Genomic DNA, 19831 nt, shown 5'->3' with positions numbered 1-19831 from the left:
GCGCTGGGGTTTGTAGTGCTGCGGGGCGGGGCGGCGCCGCGGGTTGCCGGGCTACTGGGAGCGAGCGGCTGGGCCAGGTCGGGCTCTCCGAGCGCTGTGCAGGTACCGAGCGGGTCTCCGGTTGCGTGAGGGCCGGGGGGGGGGGGGGCCGTGCCCGCGGGGGGACGGCGGCCGTGGTGGGCGCGGGGCCTGTGCCCGACCCCGCTGGTGCCTCCTCCCGCTCCGCAGCGGGTGCGGGGCAGGGAGAGGCGAGGCTGCCGCCCGGGCACGGGAGCGGGGACCCGCCGAGCGGGCTGTGAGGGCTCGGAGCGCCGGAGCGGGCGGGAGGCAGGCGGGCAGAAAGGGGTCGGGCTGTGTGAGGGAACAAAAGCGTTGTGAGGCGGCGCTGGGCTCGGAGCGGCGGCTCCGCGGGGACGGGCGGCCTCAGAGGCGCCGAGGCTCGGCGGGGAGCGAGGCTGGGGATTCTCTTCTGGTGGAGGCGGCTCACGGCAGGAGGCACGGGTTCGGCCCCTGAAGCTGAAGGCTGGGCTCGCCGCGATACCGGCGTAGTTCTCGCTTAAGTTGAAGAATCCGGTTGCGATTTTATGTGTTGGTTTGGGGGTTTGTTTTCAGCTTACAGGGTCTGTTGTGAGAGACCTCAAAGGCTTCATTGGATGGAGATGCAGATTGTAGCGTGTGTGATCGTGTAAATCTCGATTATCTCAACGTCTTCCTTCCTTTTCAGTGTACCTGGCATCATCATTTTTGCTCATGTCTGCAGAATCTCTTTTTATAGGGGGGAAAAAAGAACAGCTCCGCAGCTTTTGTTAATGGTAGGAAGAAGGGAAACCTAATTGAGTTGTGTAAGGTATAATTTGCTTCCCAGAACATGGTGATGCAGAGTGAGTTGTGGTGGCTGTTTTCTTTCATGCTCTTGGAAGCGTGTGGAAGAGTGACATTACTGTTCTTTGCAGCATAGTTAACATGAAGATGGAGGACTACGAAATATTCTGTAAGAAGCATCTTGCCAGGCTCCAAGAAGAGGCAATAAAAAGAGAATCCTCTTTCCCTGTTCAACACAGAAACATCTCCCTCATCCAATTCCACGGAGTTCCTGTGCTTTCCCCTCTGGTAAGGCTCTTTCCTCCCTTCATTCCCCCGTGTGTTGTTGGCACTGGCTTTGATCTCTGTGTGTAATGATTCTCCTGAGGGTACAGCTCTGTTTGAGGTATTGTCTGGCTTGGTGTATTCTAAGCATTCCTAGCCTTAATTTTACAGTGCAAGGGGATAAGATTGGGGTTTTTTTTCCACATTTTTTCATCTCTTGAAATTTGTGGTCTTCACGGGGGGAGTAAAAGTGGTAGTTGTGTTAAATAGATGTTATTGCTGGGGTTAATTTCATGTAAAACATTGACATGTCAAATATTGAACACGTGAGTTTGTTGAAAAGCATCCTCAAAAAGGTGCAAATAGGAAATACTGAGGTAGTTAAAAAGATTTAAAGTAAATTTCTTGGTTTGCCTGTGTTTGCAGCTTCCTCTGCTGTATTTCACAGGCTCATCAATTATGCTGAGTCTTTCTGTGCCTAATGCAACAGAGCCAAGCTGAACTGTTGGCAGTCTGTGCAGTAATGCAGCTGGTTTCCTTGTTCAGGGATGCAAAGTATGATGGATAGGGATATCCATTGGAGACTGAGTGACACATTGTAATGTTTGTCCTTTACAAATGGGGGGATATTTGTCTTGAGGCTGCTGAATTTTGTAAAACTTTGTGGAACTGGTTCTTGTAGTTTTGACTTTTGTCCAAACTGCGTCTCCTGAAGCAGTCACTCAGAAGGTTTTCAGATGCTGCTTGTTGAAAGGATCCTGCAGAATGCTTGCATACATTCCTGTCTTGTGAAATTCACTTCTGGTTCAGGGTGGCAAGTGGGAGTTGGTCCTTCCCAGCCTGAGTACAGGTAGGAATGCAGGTCACAGAAGGCTGGGCAGAGAGCCCAGACCTCAGGTCTCCACAGCGAGCTGGGAAGGGCCTGTCCTGCAGGCATTTGAAGTTGTTATTATAGTATGTAATGTTCATGCAGATTTTTTAATAAATGATAGGTTTAAGTCCATGTTTGTTTGCATGTGCGTGGAGAAGGCATTTCCTACATCTTCCATTTAAAAAATGTCTAATTGTGTGCACTCTCAATGCCAGCTTCTTTTTAACCAAGTCTTGCCTCAGGTGATCGCTGTTCTTCTCTTGTTCTGTTTGGTTTTCTTCTTGAAGTTTGCAGTTTCTGATATAAACCATGTTTCTTGCACTCTGTTTTGCAGCTCAGCCTTGAAAAGAAAAAGGAAATACAACAGTATAAGCAGAAAGCACTGGATCTGGAGACCTGGAGACACAGCTCTCGGAAAAGCGCTTTACTGAGTCGTGTACAGGAGATTATAGAAAATGTTCAGGTACTGTTAGTCCAGAGCTGCTTTGGAGAAAAAGTCTGCTTGTTGGAGACAGTGGGCTTTAAGTGTTCATCCATATAAACCTGAAATTAAGAGCAGTTAACTCTCCAGAACCAGCATTTGCCAGTTACTTCATGGTATGTGACCTGATAGTTGGTCATTTAGCGATAGTATCTGCATTCATTGTGATGAACAAGGATTGTTTTCACTGGGAAAGGCAGATCACACCAGATGGCAACTCCAAGCAACTGCATTATAAAAACAAATGAACAAAACCCCTGGTGTTAGAGCAACTGGCTTGCTTGATTTGCAAGCTTGTAGTTTAATAATCTATAGTCAACCTTACGATTACATGTGCAACAACTCGTAATTCTGTTGTGTGCTTTGTAATTTTCCTGCAACTGTTTTGTTCTCTTTGCTGCCTCAGCAATTAATTTAGTAGAGATTTAAATTGAAAAGAATATTAAATACATCTCATCAAGCAGTATTATTTATTTTTTGAAGCAGTTTTGCAATACAGCCTTTAAATTAACCTCTTGCTTCACCAAGTACAGTCAGCCTGGAATCTGTTGGGTTACTGTGGTGGCAAACATAACTTGCTTGTTTGCATTGTTTGCTGGCTCACACTTGGCAATGGTCACCTGGCAGGATTTGAAGAGCAGACCAGGAAGATAAGTTCAGTAGAAAATAAGTTAGCTTTTCTTTTAGAGGTAAGCTGAGTATGTAGGGTAACTGGCAGGATAATTTTGATGTGAAAATTCTTTTAAACAAATGTTGGCATGTAATTCTCAAAGTTATTTTCCCACGTACTTGACAAATGATAACTTGTATTTTATTGTCCCTGGATTAACAAAGAAATTTAAAAATAGCTTATAGATCCACTGTTTTCATTAGGAATTTTATTTATTTATTCTCAGTCATCTCCAGGTCAATCTGTATGTTATGCTGAAATCTTTCAATTACGTTTCTCATTAAATGCCAAAATATTTTCATATTTTAAGAGGAATCTTGCAAGATAATTTGAAGCTATAAAAATATTTGAGTGTGCCCAGATTACCCTGTGAAGAAAAGAGCATCTCTGCATTCAGTACTCGGTATTGGTGAAAACTCTGAATAGACCATTCTCCAAATTTAAATGTTGATTCCAGCAATCTTTTTCTTACAGCAAAGAGCTCTGTGTTGGAGGTCATTTGAAGGAAATTGGTAGTATTCAAATTGAAGGTTTTTATTAGTTTTTTAAGTTCATATCAAACTTGCAGTAATCTGAAGGAGATTGCATCCAAAATACATGATTTTTTTTTTTCATTATTTGTTTGCAGACCAGGAAAGGACATAATGCGAGTGATGTGAATGCACAGGAGGCTGAGAATCCGTGTCCTGATTCAGATTCAAAAGCTGCGACTGACTTCACAGCACTATCGGATGCCAATTTGGCCTGTTCTCCTGAAAGGAATGGTTCCCTGGGGCTTGAAAAGACACCAGAACTTAGGCCATTAGATGCTGCTGGGCACGGGACATCAAATGTGCCAGGAGTAGTTCAAGCAACAGAAGGAAATGTGTTTTTGAAGCAAAGTGAGACTCGTGTCCCGAAAGACATCCCTTGTCCGAGGGCTGCGTCCCCTGACGGTGTGCATAACAGGCTTGCCTCACGTGCTTTGCAAAAGCAAGAGGGGCTGGGAGCGCCGCTGTCGGATGAGGAAGTCCAAGATCCATACGTGATGAGTCTTCAGAACCTGATGAAGAAATCTAGGGAGTGCATTGAGAGAGAGCAAAGCAAGCGTAGCTCCAAAAGTAATTCCAAGAGGAGCACGAGTGAAAGTCATTCAGATAAGGAAAACGACAGCGTTAAAGCAGCCGACTCGGTGAAGGAAAGAGCAAAGCTTACAGCCAGAAGTTGCACCACCCCGACGCCTGATAAACCCAGTCTTAACAAATCAAACACTCTTCTCCAGGGTGCCTCTGCTCATGCACACAGCAGCAGCATGTCAGCTTTATCCAGTTTTTCTAAAGTGGACATACCCATGAGGGTTGGAACACCCCCACCGGTGGACTCGGATTCGGATGAAGAATTTAAAAAGACTTCCATGTTTGATCGTGACAGCAGCATCGTCAGGAGCCTCACGGGCTCTTATGCCAAACTGCCTAGCCCAGAGCCAAGCATGAGCCCTAAAATGCACCGCAGGCGCCCGAGGCCTTTATCAATGGGACACATCATTATAAACAACCCTGTGAATGCTTACGAGTTAAGTCCCAAAGGCAAGGGCAGAGCAATGGATTTAATCATGCAGGATATCGCAGACAAAAATAACGTGTCTGAATCGGTGCCAAAGTTCATGGTGGATTTCACCATGGTCTGCCCTGGCAGAGTTCCTGGTGTCAGCAGGAATCCTCCCGGCCCTTACGATGGGTTGGGGGTTGGCAAACCAAATCGCCATTCCTTTGGGCACTTGGAAAGCAAAGGGACACTGTCAGTGGAAGGACACGTAGCGCTGGACAGCAGAGGGACCTACAAAGTAGAGACCAGCACTAACATTGTGGCTCCAAAACTGACGGAGCCGTTTGCCATCAGTCAGTCTGCAGGGACACAGAAGCTCCTAGCTGGGAATGAGACCCAACCATCTGCTTTGCTAGAAAATGCTAAAAGTAATTCCCCAGTAGAGCTCAATAAATCCTACGACGTGGAAAACCCATCCCCACTACTAATGCAGAGCAAGAGTGTGCGACAGCAGATGGACACCCCGAGCGTTCCCCCAGCAAACGAGCACTTGCTAGAAAGTACTTTTGAGAAGGTGAAATGTAGACTGGATTTGGAGACTGACAACTGCCAAAAAGAGAACAGTCCCTGTGTTCTGGCAGTTGGAGTGGAAGAACAAGAGAAGCAGTGGCTGCAAGAACAGAAGTATCCTGTGGGATCAGTTTACATTACCAAGAACACCTGCCCTGATAGCATGGCAAAAGGTAAAAGTTTCCTGCAGTTGAGGGTTTTTCTTAAACTTCTCAGTTTATAAATCTTTTAGGAAAAAACCCAGTGATCATTAGTTGTTGGTGCTGCTAAGTATGTGTATATATATAGAAAAGGGGAAAATTGTGAGTGTATATTGCCCTTTTTTCAGTAATCTCATTATTTCTCTAATTTTTAATGACAAATTATGAAATTCAGCTCCACTGCTTGAGCTGTTCTGAACAGCTACAGAATGGAGTAATTGCTGTCTTGCTTGATATCAGAAGTCTTACAACATTTACTTGGAATAAATGCTTGATTAGCAGTTTATGGGAACATCAGGTAAACAGTGTGTCCGTTCTGTGAGTGCTGTATTTATACTCAAGGGTCTCATTTGACAGCACCAACATGAATTTCCTATTTGAATGTAGAAATTGGAATTTAGTTTATTAAAATTATGCCTTAGCCTATGAGGTCCAATTAAGGCTACTAAAAGCAAAGATACTCTGTGTAAATTAAAAGAAAATACCCTTTGATGGGTCTCAGGTCATTATTGAAGTATTTTTTTCAGATTTAAGGTGATGTCTTATCTGCAAAAGTCTCTACTAAATCAAGCTGAACTGCCTGAAAGGGTTTTAATTCACCCTATGTTATTCTCAGAGCTAGATTTTTTGTGTCGTGATTTTAATACAGGCTCAGTTGGTGTTACTGCTGTTCATTCACATGGCTGTCCCACAAATGGGAACATGTCAATATTTTGAAGGACTGCAGTAACTGATGAGGTTCCCTATGATACATAATGGAAACTTGATATCAGGGTTCTTTGCAGTACATAATGGAAACCTGATATCAAAGATACTTTCCCTGATGATGCAAATTACTCCTATTAAGAGTGTGTATGTCTGTGGCAAAGATCATACAGATACTATTTAATACTCAATTTTTGTGGTGTGTCTTCTCAGAAGATATTTTAAAAACTAAAATGTTGGCCTTTGAAGAAATGAGGAAAAGACTTGAAGAGCAGCATGCACAACAACTGTCGATTCTGATAGCTGAACAAGAGCGAGAACAGGAGAAGCTGCAGAAGGTAAGGGGAAAAGGGCAAACTTCTGAGCAAAAGGGCATGTGTGTGGTATTGCAGCTGGTCAGGAAGCAGTTGGTTTGAAAACGGATGTTCTATTCCTTTGCAGGGTCACAAAAACAGACTCATGGTTGATTATTTCCCTTGTAGGAACTGGAAGAGCAGGAGAGAAAGTTGAAAGGGAAGAAGATCACTACAACAGAAATAGAAATTTCCAAAGTGAACATCAACAGTAGGATGGAGTTGGAATGGAGGAAAAAAAGTGAAAGTGGCTTGCTGGAAAGTGTGCAGTCTCAGCTGGAGACAGTCCATAACACCAACGCTACCAGCATTGGTAAAGCCCTGAGGGTAGAACACAGGCTGACTGTTGGGGTACACTTGGCTGTACAGTGCCTCAGCCGGACCAGCTGTCCCGCAGTACTGGGAACTGCAGAGTTCCTGTCCTGGGGCGCTGGTTGCTCAGGATGTGTGGCAGCTGCTGTGTTCAGCTCTTGACAGCACATCTAAAACTATTCTGTGTTGCAACTGTCTAGCTGGCATTTAGCACAGTTTGAGCCATCCTGGCTCTGTTCCATCTATTGCATTTGTTGCATGATTGTTACAGGGTGTATTCGAGGAAACAAGGGAAACAAGCTAAGAGTAAAGTCACTTGATCAAGGATGGGGATGTGGAGTTGCATCCTGTCAGAAAATGTTCATCCTCATGCAGTGTGGCACCAGGTGGGAGGGTTAGAGGGGCTCTGCCAGGTCGTCCCCACTGCAAGAAACTGCAGCTGTAGCTGATCAACACCTCTCCCAGAAATGGTTTAGTTTGTCTTCTGTGTAATGAATTTTGCTAGGAAATTAATCTGAAATACTCAGGTTGCTTCTTGCCTGTAACTGACCTAGTAAACAAAGCTGCTACCTCTGAGCAGAGGTTACATATGCACACAGTCATTGTGCTGTATGGATGGAAGAGTGTCTTGAGCTGTACGTTCTGCTTTACACACAGGTTTCGCTCATACTGCGACACCGAACACCTTTGCTTCAACAAGTGAAACTTCATTCTTCCTCTGGGCACCATCAGGTAGTGGAGTTATAAAAACTTCAGTTTCTCGGCCGAGTAACAGGATCAAAACTAGGTGGACTCAGGTAAGGGAAGAAGAAAGTTATAGCTTAAAAAGCTCTCAGTTTTTGTAAGACACTGTGGTTACTCTGTGAGTAATAAATCTCACAGAAAAGCTGAGTATCCCTGCTGTATCAACTTTGGTTACAGAAGAGAACTCTGTAGGATATTTTCCTTGTTCACATACCTGAAATAATCATGTAACAATATATTGCTTCTGGTGAGTTAGCATTATGGGGGGAACTTCTGGCCTAGCCAAAACTTTATCAGCAGCTTGCTCTTACTTGAAAACTTACATGACATTATGGATGTTATCTGAGAAATAACTCCTAATTCTTGCTTATTTATCGAATGTTTAGAAGATGTTTCTTCTCTTTTAAGGTTTTCAGCCCAGAGATACAAATGAAGTTTGATAAGGTCACTGCTGTGGCAAAGGGCTTCCTCACACGTAGACTCCTGCAGACAGAAAAACTGAAACATCTTAAGCAAACTGTAAAAGTAAGATCAGCATTTTTATTATGCAGCTTCTCCTCTTTGTTTCAGCTGCCAGGTGAAGCCAGGGCTTTTCTGCTTTCAGAAGAGTTTAGGAATGTCTGTCACCTGAACATGTTTGAGTGTTGTGTTGCTCAGAGGCTGTACATCCTACATGTGGAGTTTATACTGGTTCCTTTGGTGTGAAGGATTACTCTGGGTGCTTAACTTCTTTTCCCATCTTCCCCAGGACACTATGGAGTTCATAAAAAACTTCCAATCTGAAGCCCCATTAAAAAGAGGAAACGTTTCAGCACAAGATGCATCTCTCCATGAAAGAGTAATGGCTCAGGTGACACAAATTAAACATTTATTTTTTCTTCTTTCCTGGCTGTTCTGCTTTTGCACTACATACGCCTAAAACCCTCACAGTGACTTTGACAGTAAAACCGTGGCTGGGAAGGGAAGATCCTGGGGTTGTTCTGACATGTTAAGAGAGATTTCAAAATTATTTTTTCAAGTGTTTTGTTTGGATTGAAAGCCACAAGAGCTTGATGAGCAGAACTGTAGGCTGTTAAATTGACTGCATGTTTTATTAAAGTTTTCCTTCCTTCCAGCTGCGAGCCGCTCTGTTTGACATCCATGACATCTTTTTCACGATGGAGGCATCAGAAAGAATGAACATTCTCCATCACGATCGTGAAGTTCGCAAAGAGAAGATGCTCAGGCAAATGGTGAGTTACAGTCAAGGGAACGTAAACTGTTTTAAGACTTTTAAATACTGAATCATCTTGCTTTTAGGAGATTCTTCCTTAACCAGTGAAAAGGTTTTCAAATCTGAATTGTTGATAATTATGCTTTTGTAGGTAACTTAGGGGTCACAGCAGTAGGAGATTAGTGTCTTGAAACCTTTAGAATGTAAATGTATAAAACATAGAAGGAAAAACATGGTCAAAATAATAACAAAAAGGTCCTACTTTAAATAAGAATTAAGTATGGCATACCAATTTTTGATCTGATAACATAAAGAAGATTCTTTAATTTTTAAAAAATCTCCTTGAATTTAGCTTGAATGTGAACTTAGTACTGAAAATACAGTTGGGTTTTGTTTGTTTGCTGGGGTTCTTTTTCAGTAGGGGCAGGTCAGATGGAGTTAAGCTCAATAAGAGCAGTAACTAGTGTTTTTGTTGGTTCTTTTGCTTTTTTAGGATAAAGTAAAGAGCCCAAGAGAGAGGGTGACACTTTCAACAGCTACGCAGAAATCTCTGGACAGGAAGAAGTACATGAAGTGTGTGCAGTTCTCCCTCTGTGGTGGTGGGGCTGGGTGCAAGAGGGTGGGTAGGAGGCACTGAAAATAGTGAAAGGAAGATTTTGGAGTAAGAGCTTTTTTGCAAGCTATCTTCCTGAGGAGGAATGAATAAGTCTTCAGCGGGTGGTGATTTACTAGTGGTAGTTCACTCTTAAGAGACTTTGGTTTGTATGAGAGAAAAATGTCTAAGTTGAGTTTCTGCTGTATTTCAGTGGTGAGCAAAAGGATCCTCGTGCACTTAGTTTATGGTTGATGTTGTAAGTTGTAAGAAGTGCTCCAGGTTACTCTATCAATCTTTCTGAGGTGCCTGGTAACAGAGATACTTGGAGTATCTCTGAAAAGATACTCTGAAGGTAGCAGGCATTGTCCTGCGACACAGAGAACCAAACAGTTGTGTTACACTTGCTCCTGAGTAAAAGGTGATCATCTGTAGCACTGCTCTGGCAGTATTGCTTGTAGAGGTAGATCCTGTTGCGGGTTTTCTCTTACTGTTTTTATAATTTAAATATGTTTCAATACTTTTGTTTCTCTAGGGCCTCAGAAATGGGAATGCCAAGTAAAAAAATCATCATAAAACAAAAAACTCCTGAAAGCCGGTGAGTGAAGTTTAGTTTTACCAAGATTTTTTTAAAGAACTGTCATATGATGATTGGTGCTTTGGTCTGTGGTGCTGGTTGGAACTGGTTGGCTCAAATCCTGCCAATATTATGAGGGGCAGTAATGAAACTTGATTTGGCATGGTCTGAGAAAGTATTTATTTTATCAGAGTCCATTTATCTGCAGAAATTATTTATGGCTTTAAGTCTCTGCTCAGGTGCAGGGTTTTTCTTTGAGAATACACTGTTAGTATCTCTTAAGCTTCAGTTTGACACAGCTACTTTCCTTAATGCCCTTTACTTTGCAGTGTAATCACTGATTATCATGAGAAAGCTGTCAGAAAAGTGGTTTTCTGTTGTTGACAAAAATGTGTGCTTTACATTTGTGTTTTAACAGTGTACTTCAACCAAACCAAGGACAGAATGCACCAGTTCATAGACTGCTTTGCAGACAAGGGTAAGAGCACAGCGTGTTTATAGCCTTAGGATGAAAGTACATGCAGAGTGCAAGAGCACAGTGATTTCTGGATAATACACATACTGGTGCAACTCTTGTTCAAAGTAAAAGTCATGACTTCTCACAGTATTCTGAGAGAGTGAAGTTTTGGTTTACCTTGTACACCAAGAAAATACTTAGTGTTCTCATCCTTTTGTGTGTTGTCTCCATTTACACTGTTTTCTGACATTTCTATTTGTAACATTCATTCCATGAAGCTTTGCTTCCACCTAATGAAAGATGTCTATTTTCACATGAAGGCTGTAATGCTATGGTATGCAAACTAATTTGGTTTCTGGAATTTTAAGAATCTGTTCATGGGGAGATGTTCTCCTGTTAAATGTATGTACTTAAACCATAACAATGCCAATAGGAATTGCATGTGTATTCAGGAGGAGGCTCTGTGGGACACTGTAAAAAATGTTTTCATGCCAAACACAGTTTGATAGTGTCTTTGTATTTTTGGATACAGCCTTTCAACTTTGATGCAAGTGACTTATTAACTCTTTTATATTTAATTAGAACCCCTAAGACCTCAGTGAAGGGGGTTGAGCAAAGTAGAAAGAAGGCCCCAGAGAGCAGAGTGTCTAACAAGGCTGTTTCAGGTGTGTAGAAAATTGGTGCTTGGCTCTTATAGTAAATAAGTTGCTAGTATCTAGAAAAAGTAAATGGGCAATATATTGTTTTCCTTTCCTTGTGCACCTGCTTTGCTGCCTCTTAAATCTAACCTATCTCTTCAAACAACCATGTGCTGGTGACTTAACCATCCACTTTCAGACTCTATGAGCACGGTATACAGAATGTAGTGCACTGCTCGTTTGCTTTCACTCGCCAGATGCCTGGTCATAAAAGAAGTTTGCCAGATATATTCACTGTAACTGCTTGAGAAGCTAATAGGAGTCAAACTAGACTTGGATTTGAATCTTAATGTCATTTGGTTCTTAGTGTTGTATGCACATGTCATTTGTTTTCAACATGAAGCCTACTGGAAGGACACTTTCAGACTCAGTGGTTGGTGTTCAGTCATCATACAGCCCTAAAATAATACACATCACTACTGTAGTTACAGGTCTGAGTGACCCAAGTGGAATATTCCTGTACTTGCACACAGAGATCATTGATTGGTTATCTTTTATTAAAAAGGGTTGATAATAGTGCCAAACCTCAGAGTTTTCAGCCTGTTCAGCCACGAAGGGATTAGAACAATATGAAGCATCTTAAACAATTTCCATTTTTTAAATCAGATTTTAAATTTTTTATGTGAAAATATTTATCACAAGGTAAAGGGATTTATATATTTTAAAGCCAAAATCTAATTGCAGTTTGTTCTCAAAGGAGAGTTCCACAAGCCAAGTATAAAAACTGGGAATTTTTGGGCTCCAGAAGGCTCATGATGTAGAAGGATTTCAGCTATTTTCCATAGTGATCTGAATTATCTTTATGTGTCAAGTATCAAAGCTTTCTTATAAGGGCAGTTCTGTGTTTATTACTGCCCTGGAGCAATGCCAGCAGGGAGTATCCATGAGTTTTAGTGCAGTGTGACTGCTACGAAGTGTCATGTTTTCCCAGTGAGGTCTTTTTGTCTTCATGAATCCAAGAGCAGAGATGAGCACTTGGCATGAAAGAAATTATCCACCTAATTTTTCGGACAATGAAAAAGCTTTACGTGGAAAAGGTTTAAATAGAACTTGTTTTTCTTTGTGTATGGATAGAATGTGAATAGTGAAAGGCTTGGCAGTATGTTGAATAGGCTTGGGATATTTTTTGTTGGGTTTTTTTTAAAGTAATAAGGTATCTTTTCAAGAGAGATCCTTGAAAGTCATCTGTAGCGAGGCAACAAGTTCTGTCTGTGAAAGGCCATAGATGGAGAAAATGTAATCTCAAGTTAATTTAAGAAAATGTTAAAACCCAAACAAATGCAGATGTTTCTCTGATGAAGAGTTCCAGCAGTGGTTTGGTCTAGGCAATAGAGTTTTATTTAGTTAGATCTGCAACTATGTCAGTCTGCTATACTCCTAACTCATAATATTTCTATTTAATTTCTTGTCTTCATTCATCCCTGACTGCCAATTAAATTGTTCTCATTAGAAGGGGCATAAGGGAAGGAGGGTTAGCAGAACACAGCTATTATGTATGTGTCACACATTCAAATTAGGCATGAGCCATACCTGCAGAAGAAAACAATAACATACTCAGCCAGCTATGGGTGTTTTTTCATTCCTCTGATTGTTCTAACTTCTGTCTGCAAACTGCTTTGTAGCTTTAATACCACTCTGATTGACTCTTGTCTTTTTGTAGCAATAAAACATTTATTTTAGCAAGCAACTGGTGATCCTAAATTGAGGTGGTTGTTTTGTACTGCCTCAATCCAGAGTTCTGTGCCAAAGGGAAAAGTATGAACTACTGAGCCTGTAAAAAGTCTGACTCAATGATTTTTTTTTCCCAGTTATTTTAAGTAGGACAGTGATGTTGGGTGAATAGCCTGTGAGCTGTGCCAGGCAGGGCACTGCACGTCATCTGCTTCTCTTAGAAAGAAGGTGGTTGGGATTGGGCAGCTGCTGCAACCAGACCTATCCATCTCCCTTGTTCTACCCAGGCTGAGGAAGTGGTGTGGCAAAGACACACAGGGCAAGAGGCACACAGGGTATTTGGGTGGCAGCAGTGCTTGGCCTGTCCAGCCTGAGCAGGGAGCAGATTGCCTGTGTGAGGTTACAGGATCATAGGTGCTGTGGCTGTCAGGTGTGTCACACAGGAGAGGCCGGGTGTAATTGTCCTCCCAGCCACAGGAAAAGCTGAAGGATTGTAGCTCTAACGAAGTTTGGCTTCTTGAATTCCTGGGTCTAGACTGCTGGGGGTTTTTTATGCTTCTGTCTACTGTTGGTGAGATTTTTATATAACTTGGAGTGCACTTGAGGAGAGCTAAGCAATAGTGTTAACAGTCAGTAAGGGAGCATCATGCCTGTCAGCCTGGTTGTTGTCCTACGAGATCCCAGGTGAGTACAGCACTGAGAATGCCTTTCTGTGTAGTGGGCAGCAGTGTTCAGACGTGAGGGATCCTCCTGTGGTAAGGCCTCTGTGGGCGTTTCGGGAGCTGCTTTGCACTGTGCTGGCTGTAAGGAACCACTGCAGCTCTGGCAAAGCGGAACTGGAGATGCGAGAAAGGACTGGCGCTGACTTGGTCACATTCATTTAACTGCCTGGTAATTGTTTCTGTTCCATGGCTGTCTTCCATTTCCACCGCTCTGCACCATGTGGTACGATTGTTACTGCTTTCTGGGGACGTCTGCTCACACTGCTGACACACTCAGTGACTGCTTGAACCTAATGAATGCCGAGTTGTGCCACTTTTCAGCAGCCTGCAGTGCTAAACCCTTATTACTGGAAGATAATGTGCTTTGCATAGTATATTACAGCTTTCTAAACATGTATATATGTATATATTTGTTCCATGTAGAGAGATCTGCTTGTTTGTTTGTTTACTTGAGCAGCTTCCCTCCAGAAGGGCTCTGCCTGACGACCACCTTCACTCAGCACTTTTAATTCTGGTGGTGTATAGCGACGTATGGAAACCCACAACTGTCTCTCACTTTATTAATGTGGCAGCTGGGGAAGAGGAAAGAGTTATCTTAAATATTTGACTTGTATTATATTTTTCAATTGATTGTTTAAAAGTAGTACATGGCATAGTTAAACTCATCAGTCATTTAACCTCCGTCTTGGTAATAGACATAGTTTAAAAACTGAGGAATTGTAGATGTTTGAGTAGCAGAAAATAAGATGGAAGATAGTTTGAGGAAGGAAATGCTATAAAAGGTTGTTGTTTTCAGACACATAGGTAGTTCTTATTTTGGGTTGTAAATTATGAAAAGCATCATTTTAAGAAAAGCCAGTGAATACATGATACTGCTTAAAAAAAGAAAATTGCCCTAAACTTTTCCAGCTATTTTTGAATAATCCTGTTACCAAAACCAGTACTACTACTTGTAAAATAGTAAAGTTTCTACTTCGTTTTTAGGAGCATATGCAGGAAGAACCCAAAGAAAGAAGCCAAATGCTGTGACAATTTAAGAAGACAACACTCACTGGGATAAAATGGCTGTTTTTAAACGACAGCACAGATTCAGATATTGCATCTTCTATACGTATATTTGGAAATGAAAAACACACTTTGGCATTTCCAGATGATGACACATTAATACAACCATATTAAAGTAAGAAAAGGCTACAAAGCACTAATACTTGTGGAAAAAAATGCATGTTAAAGCTTATTATACATTCATACTACTACATACACATAAGATTCATGATCTCATTTATTTAAAGACCACCATGGGGCAACATTAAGGTAATCTGTGACTTTCACACTCTCAAATTCGTGTATCTGACATATGCTTTTTGCATTACTTAATTCTGTGTATGATTGCCACCATAAACACATCACATGTATATATTTTTTAGTTCCATGCCATAAAGCTAAAGCAGTTAAGGAAAAACCCCACCCCCAAAACCCAACCTTAATTAAACTAACCCGAACTTTTTGGATGTATTTTCTGTATGAATGTGATCACCTCAATTTAAATACTAATGGTCCAGATGTTTTGTATTTCTGCTCAGTTGAGCAGACATGGATCCAGATTAATTGCTGGGCAAACAGGCATACTTTTAATGACTGCATTTATGCATGTGGTCAATCAAATCACTGTGCTGGAAACATCCTAAAATATATTTTTTTCCTTTCTGTCTACTGGATTTTTCTACGGCAACGTCTTTTGGCCAAGATGAAGAGAAATGCATGTTTTGCAAAGATTTCAGAAGGCAAGATTTGAATTGTTTTACCATTTCACACTTAAAAATGATTGTCCATAATAGTAATTCAGATATCTTATGTTTTCTTGATGACAGCTGCAGTTTTTCTTGCCATTTTCTGTTCTACCATGATCTAACAGGCCTTTGTACCATAAACATGATATTGGGGGAAAAAAATCCCTAAGGCCAACTAACACACTGATATTTATGAAAATCTAACATTGTAAGGTTGTGATCCTATTTTGCCTTGGTCTTCCTACTGATGGATATTGCCCTTTGACTTGAGGGGAGCGGAATTCTGTAACATTTGAACTTCAGACGTGATGTTAGCCCTGGGAGGGCAGTAAAGCCTGCCTCTGTAAGTCTTTGCAGTGTTATAATGGTACTAGTAGAGAACTGACTGTTAGAATGAGAAATGGGTTCTATTTTGTTGCTTTCACAGTATCAATGCAATGTGACAGCCCAACTTTGGAGGCTTTATAACATGTTTGCAGATCCATGAGAGAAAAAAGATCAAAAATGTAATTGTCTTGAGTAGTCAGCATGAAAGAGGAGCATTAATGACGGGATGAGGAGCACATCTTCATGGTCAGTGATGAGTGAATTAGCGTGCTTGAGGCACTTTTGTCTGCCCTTTGCAGCTAATGAAACTGTTTGAAGTGTGTTTTCTATCATGCAATAAGTTACTCAGATTGTGTACTTGGAAAATGGCAGAAATGCTGCCTAAACACTTAGAAGAATGGCACAGCTCTGTGGCACTTTGTTGTATTGCTTACCTGAAAGCTTGAGAGTGGGGAAAGTGAAGAGTTTACACAGTGGAGCACCTGCCTCCTTCATACAAATGCTCTGGATGTTTAAAATTTCAGAGTAATACAGAAAATGCCTGAGGCAGGCTTCATGCTCACCCAGCAGGCATCAAAGCCCTGTTCTGGTTTCCTTAGGAGAGGAGAACATCTCAAGAGGGGAAACATTTTACGATGACAAGTGTAACCTGTGTCACAGGTGGCAAAAATGTGCCGTTGATTTATCAGTGCTAATGATGGTGAGTTTAAAGGATGTTTTATGTGCTCTATTTATTATTAGCATAGGCAACAAGTTGGATGTAAAAATAGGCTTTTGGTGTGTTAGTAAAAGCAAATGCTTACTTCTGGTTGAGGTTTCACAACTAAACCTTTTATTTTAAGCATGCTTCCCATCTGTGTTAGGAAACATTTGTAGCACGAGGGTTGTATTTTTTTTTAACTTTCATGAGGCCTTTCTCTTGACAAGTGCCAGGATTTTGTTCTGTATGTGATGTTTTGTATTTATACATATTTAATTTAATATTTTTATTTTGTGTGGAATTGTAATATCATTATAAAAGTGTATTTATTTTTGTACTTCATTTTCATTGGTCTCGCTTTTTACTTGAAAACATACTGCACAATAAATTTTAAATCTTTAAAGAGAAGTGTGTTTCTTCTCCCTTTCTGGGCTGAAAACTCACTTGCTGTAGGCCGGGAGAAAGCAAACACAGTCTCCACCACCGGCCCCGTCGCAGGGCAGCCGCCGCCCTCTCTGAGGCGAGGAAAGGATCTTCCCGCCGCGGGGCGGGGCAGGACATGGCGGCGGAAGGCGCTGCCCGGCCGCCGCCTCACGTGACGAGGCGGCAAGATGGCTGCTTTCCCCTGGTGAGGCTGAGGGAGGTGCGGGCGGAGCGGCCGGTCTCCGTCCCGGGAGGGGTCTGCGCTCCTCACGACCCCTCAGGCGGCGCTGGGGGAGGGCGCGGCCGGGTGACGGGCTCTGAGGGGGCTGCGGGTTTCCGCGGCTGGGCGAGGGCAGCAGTCGGCGTCTCTGGCGGTTGGGGGCCGCGGCGATGAGGACGGCTCAGGGTGCCTGGGGGGGAAGCTTCGCTACCGCAGGAGGGCTGCGGGGCTGAGGAAGCCTCGTCCTCAGGAAGAGAAACCGCGCGTCGCCCCCGGGGCCACTTCCCGCGGAGGCTCGGTGCCGTCCGGCCTGAGGGGCTGGAGCGGCCGTGACTGGCGGGAGGGAGCCGCGGCGCCGTCCGGGAGCACAGCCCGGCCGTTCTCTTGGTGGCTTCCCGGAGCGATCTGACGGCCCAGATCAGACCCTCGGGGCGCCGGGGCCGCGGCGTTACCCACGGTTCCCACACGGGCCCGAGCCGCCGCGGGCCCGGGCGGGAGGCGGCGGCCGCCGGCTCTGCGCGCTGCCGCGGCGCCGCTGTCCCTCATGAAGCACGGAAGTCACCCGGGGCCGGCCGGCCTTTGGCTCGGTGCGGTGACGCCCCGGTGGTCGACGTGTGCCCTGTACCCAGCGCAGGGAGCCGGCTTGTGTCCCGCCTGTGTCGCCGCGGGCTCCCAGTAGAGATGAGGGTTTCGTACTGGGCGTTCGAGTGTCGGAGTGCGGCCTCCGTCCGTTTTCTACCCCGGGCTCCTGAGGCGCGGACACGGCGTTGGCGGGCCGCAAACCGCAGGGGCAGGGTTAGCTGCATGTGGTGTTTCTACAGGGAGACGTGGTGTGTAGGTGAGGACGTGTGGAGTAACGGTCTGGGTACGCAAAGGAAGGATAAACTAGGCTCTGCTGCTCAAACAGAGTAAAGGCAACCATGTTCAGAGTTTGTTTTCCCTCAAACTTATTTACAGGCAAGCCGATAGCCTGTTTCTGGAAGGCTGGCTGCCCTGCCACTGATGTCCTTTAACACACTGACTGTCTAGCTGCCAGGTTTTGATGTAACGGATGTGTTACAGTCCTGAGCAAACCTGGTGTGGAGCCAAGGAAAGTAACATGCAGCAGTTAGAGCCAATTGCAGTGTTAGGTTGCCAAAATTTTTACCTGTGTATGTGTGGTCACACTGAAAAATCATCTGTCTCAGTGTTTCCTCTTACTAATGCAAACTCTTACTTGTGAAGAAAAATTGTGGGTTTAGAAGTTTCATTGTGAATGAAAACAGGTGAGGCTCTATAAAAAACATCAGAGCTGTGCTAAAATGAATTCCCTGGGGTATGAACTCGAATCCGTGCTGCTAAGGAAGTGTGAGTGTGTAAAACAGCACTACCACACTAGCCTGTTAGAACCGTTGATGCTTTGAGGGCAGGAATGTTGGTGGAAGCTCTTGGCGTGACCTTGCAGAAAGAGGAGTGCATGTGGCAGCAGCTTTGGAGTTTCTGGCAGTGCCAAAGTCTAGTGACAAACTAAGGGCCACAGCCACAAAGAGGAGCAGTGGGGGTGCTGCCACGATGGTTTGTATGTGATGCAGCGATGAGCTGGTCTGGCATCCCTGCTGCAGATGAGGCTGTGGAGGAATAATGAACCAGAGTAAAATGTTTTAATGGAAAGCACATGGTTTACAGGGAGGAGAGAAGGTTGGCAGTCTGGCAGGCGTCACAGGTGTAGCGTGGTGGCAATTGCAGGGAGGCTTGTGTGTGAAAAAAGGTTGAAACAGCCCTTGTAATAGAGGTGCTTGCACTGTGTGCTGGGAATGAGAGCCCAGCTTGCTTGGTCCTTGGTTTTATTTGCTTTTGGGAACTGTGCTAGAGGAAGGAAGGCTTGACCTCCCTTCCTTGGAGAATCAGTGCAACACAATGTCAGAGCAAGCTTGAACTTCTCCCCTGCATTAGCTACATTACACACTATCTTATCTCTTGAATAGCTGCATTGTAAATGTGCTTTTTAAAGACTTAATTGCACAAGAAACAGCTCTTCCTTCCACATGTGTATTAGATGTGTATACTTGCCCAGTGATGCCTTACATGATAATTAGAGTAAGATTGAATTTGGGCTTTGTGCCAAGTGTGAGTTGCCAGTTACATCTTTCTTTGCTGCTGCTTTGGAAATATCTGTAGAGGAGAGGTATGGAAATGCTGTCAGAATGGTAACAGTCATAGAAATGTTATAATTAGGCAGCCACAGTGAAAACCTTTCAGACAAGTGCTAATTACCCCATGAAGCAAGTAGGCAAGGGGAATCATTGGCTCATGGGACAGCAGTGTACTGAAGAGACTATTCATGTGTAAAGAAAAGGCCATGGGCATCAAGAAAATAAAAGGAACAAGCATGTGGATTTCACTGGAGCCTTTCTCTTGCTCTGCTGTGTCTGATGTCAAAGCTTATTTTTGGTGTAGCACAGCCATAAATTAAAGTAATTCTTAATATTTCTTTTTGGATGAACCTGATTTTTTTGGGGGGTACATAGTAACTCTAAAGAGCTGGCTGCTGGCAGTGCTGAAATTCTTCCTGATGAGTTCGGTCTCTGAGCAGGAAGGGAATTCTTTGCAGGGCTGGTTTAGTTTTTGTGGGAAAGGTGTGTTTTGTGGGGGGAATGGTGTTTGTTTTCGTTAGGAGTGTGCTTAGTGTATCCACTGGCTTACTGTAAACATTCTCAGGATCCTGTGTGAAACAGGGAAGAACAATTAGCTGCTCTGCCTCTTCCAAAGACTGAAAGAAATCAAGAAGCTGTGGAGGGTAGAGGGCAGAGAAAACCTTTCCAAGTGGATTTTTCTAGATTTTACTTGGCTCTCCTTCTGCCTCAGTATGTAACTATTGTTCCTGCTGCAGGGAGGTGCTGTGTGGCAGCTGCTTTAAGAAGAGCTGTCCTGTGTATTTTTGTGAGT

At 43.4% G+C, this 19831-nt stretch overlaps 2 protein-coding genes across 2 annotated transcripts in view; both read left to right on the top strand.

The window, feature by feature from the left end:
* Positions 1-954: 954 nt before the first annotated feature.
* CCP110 (centriolar coiled-coil protein 110) lies at positions 955-14483 on the top strand (the record flags this gene model as incomplete). Its single annotated transcript, XM_084271109.1, has 14 exons — positions 955-1110; positions 2292-2420; positions 3737-5375; positions 6321-6445; positions 6590-6773; positions 7430-7569; positions 7925-8041; positions 8265-8366; positions 8632-8748; positions 9223-9302; positions 9857-9919; positions 10317-10376; positions 10938-11020; positions 14431-14483. The coding sequence occupies exons 1-14, from the start codon at positions 964-966 to the stop codon at positions 14481-14483; spliced, it is 3039 nt and encodes a 1012-aa protein (XP_084127235.1). The 5' UTR covers positions 955-963.
* Positions 14484-18952: 4469 nt separating this feature from the next.
* The window catches only part of VPS35L (VPS35 endosomal protein sorting factor like), a 46638-nt gene continuing 45759 nt past the window's right edge, over positions 18953-19831 (top strand). Inside the window, 2 exon segments of the mRNA XM_084271017.1 lie at positions 18953-19003; positions 19006-19070. Coding sequence (XP_084127143.1) covers positions 18962-19003; positions 19006-19070 — 107 coding nt within the window. The 5' untranslated portion in view covers positions 18953-18961.

The sequence above is a fragment of the Gallinula chloropus genome (genome assembly GCF_964237585.1).
Source record: "Gallinula chloropus genome assembly, chromosome: 15".
In the NCBI taxonomy this organism is placed as follows: Eukaryota; Metazoa; Chordata; class Aves; order Gruiformes; family Rallidae; genus Gallinula; species Gallinula chloropus.
The sequence above is the reverse complement of the archived record's forward strand: the minus strand, read 5'-3'. Positions and strand labels throughout refer to the sequence as shown.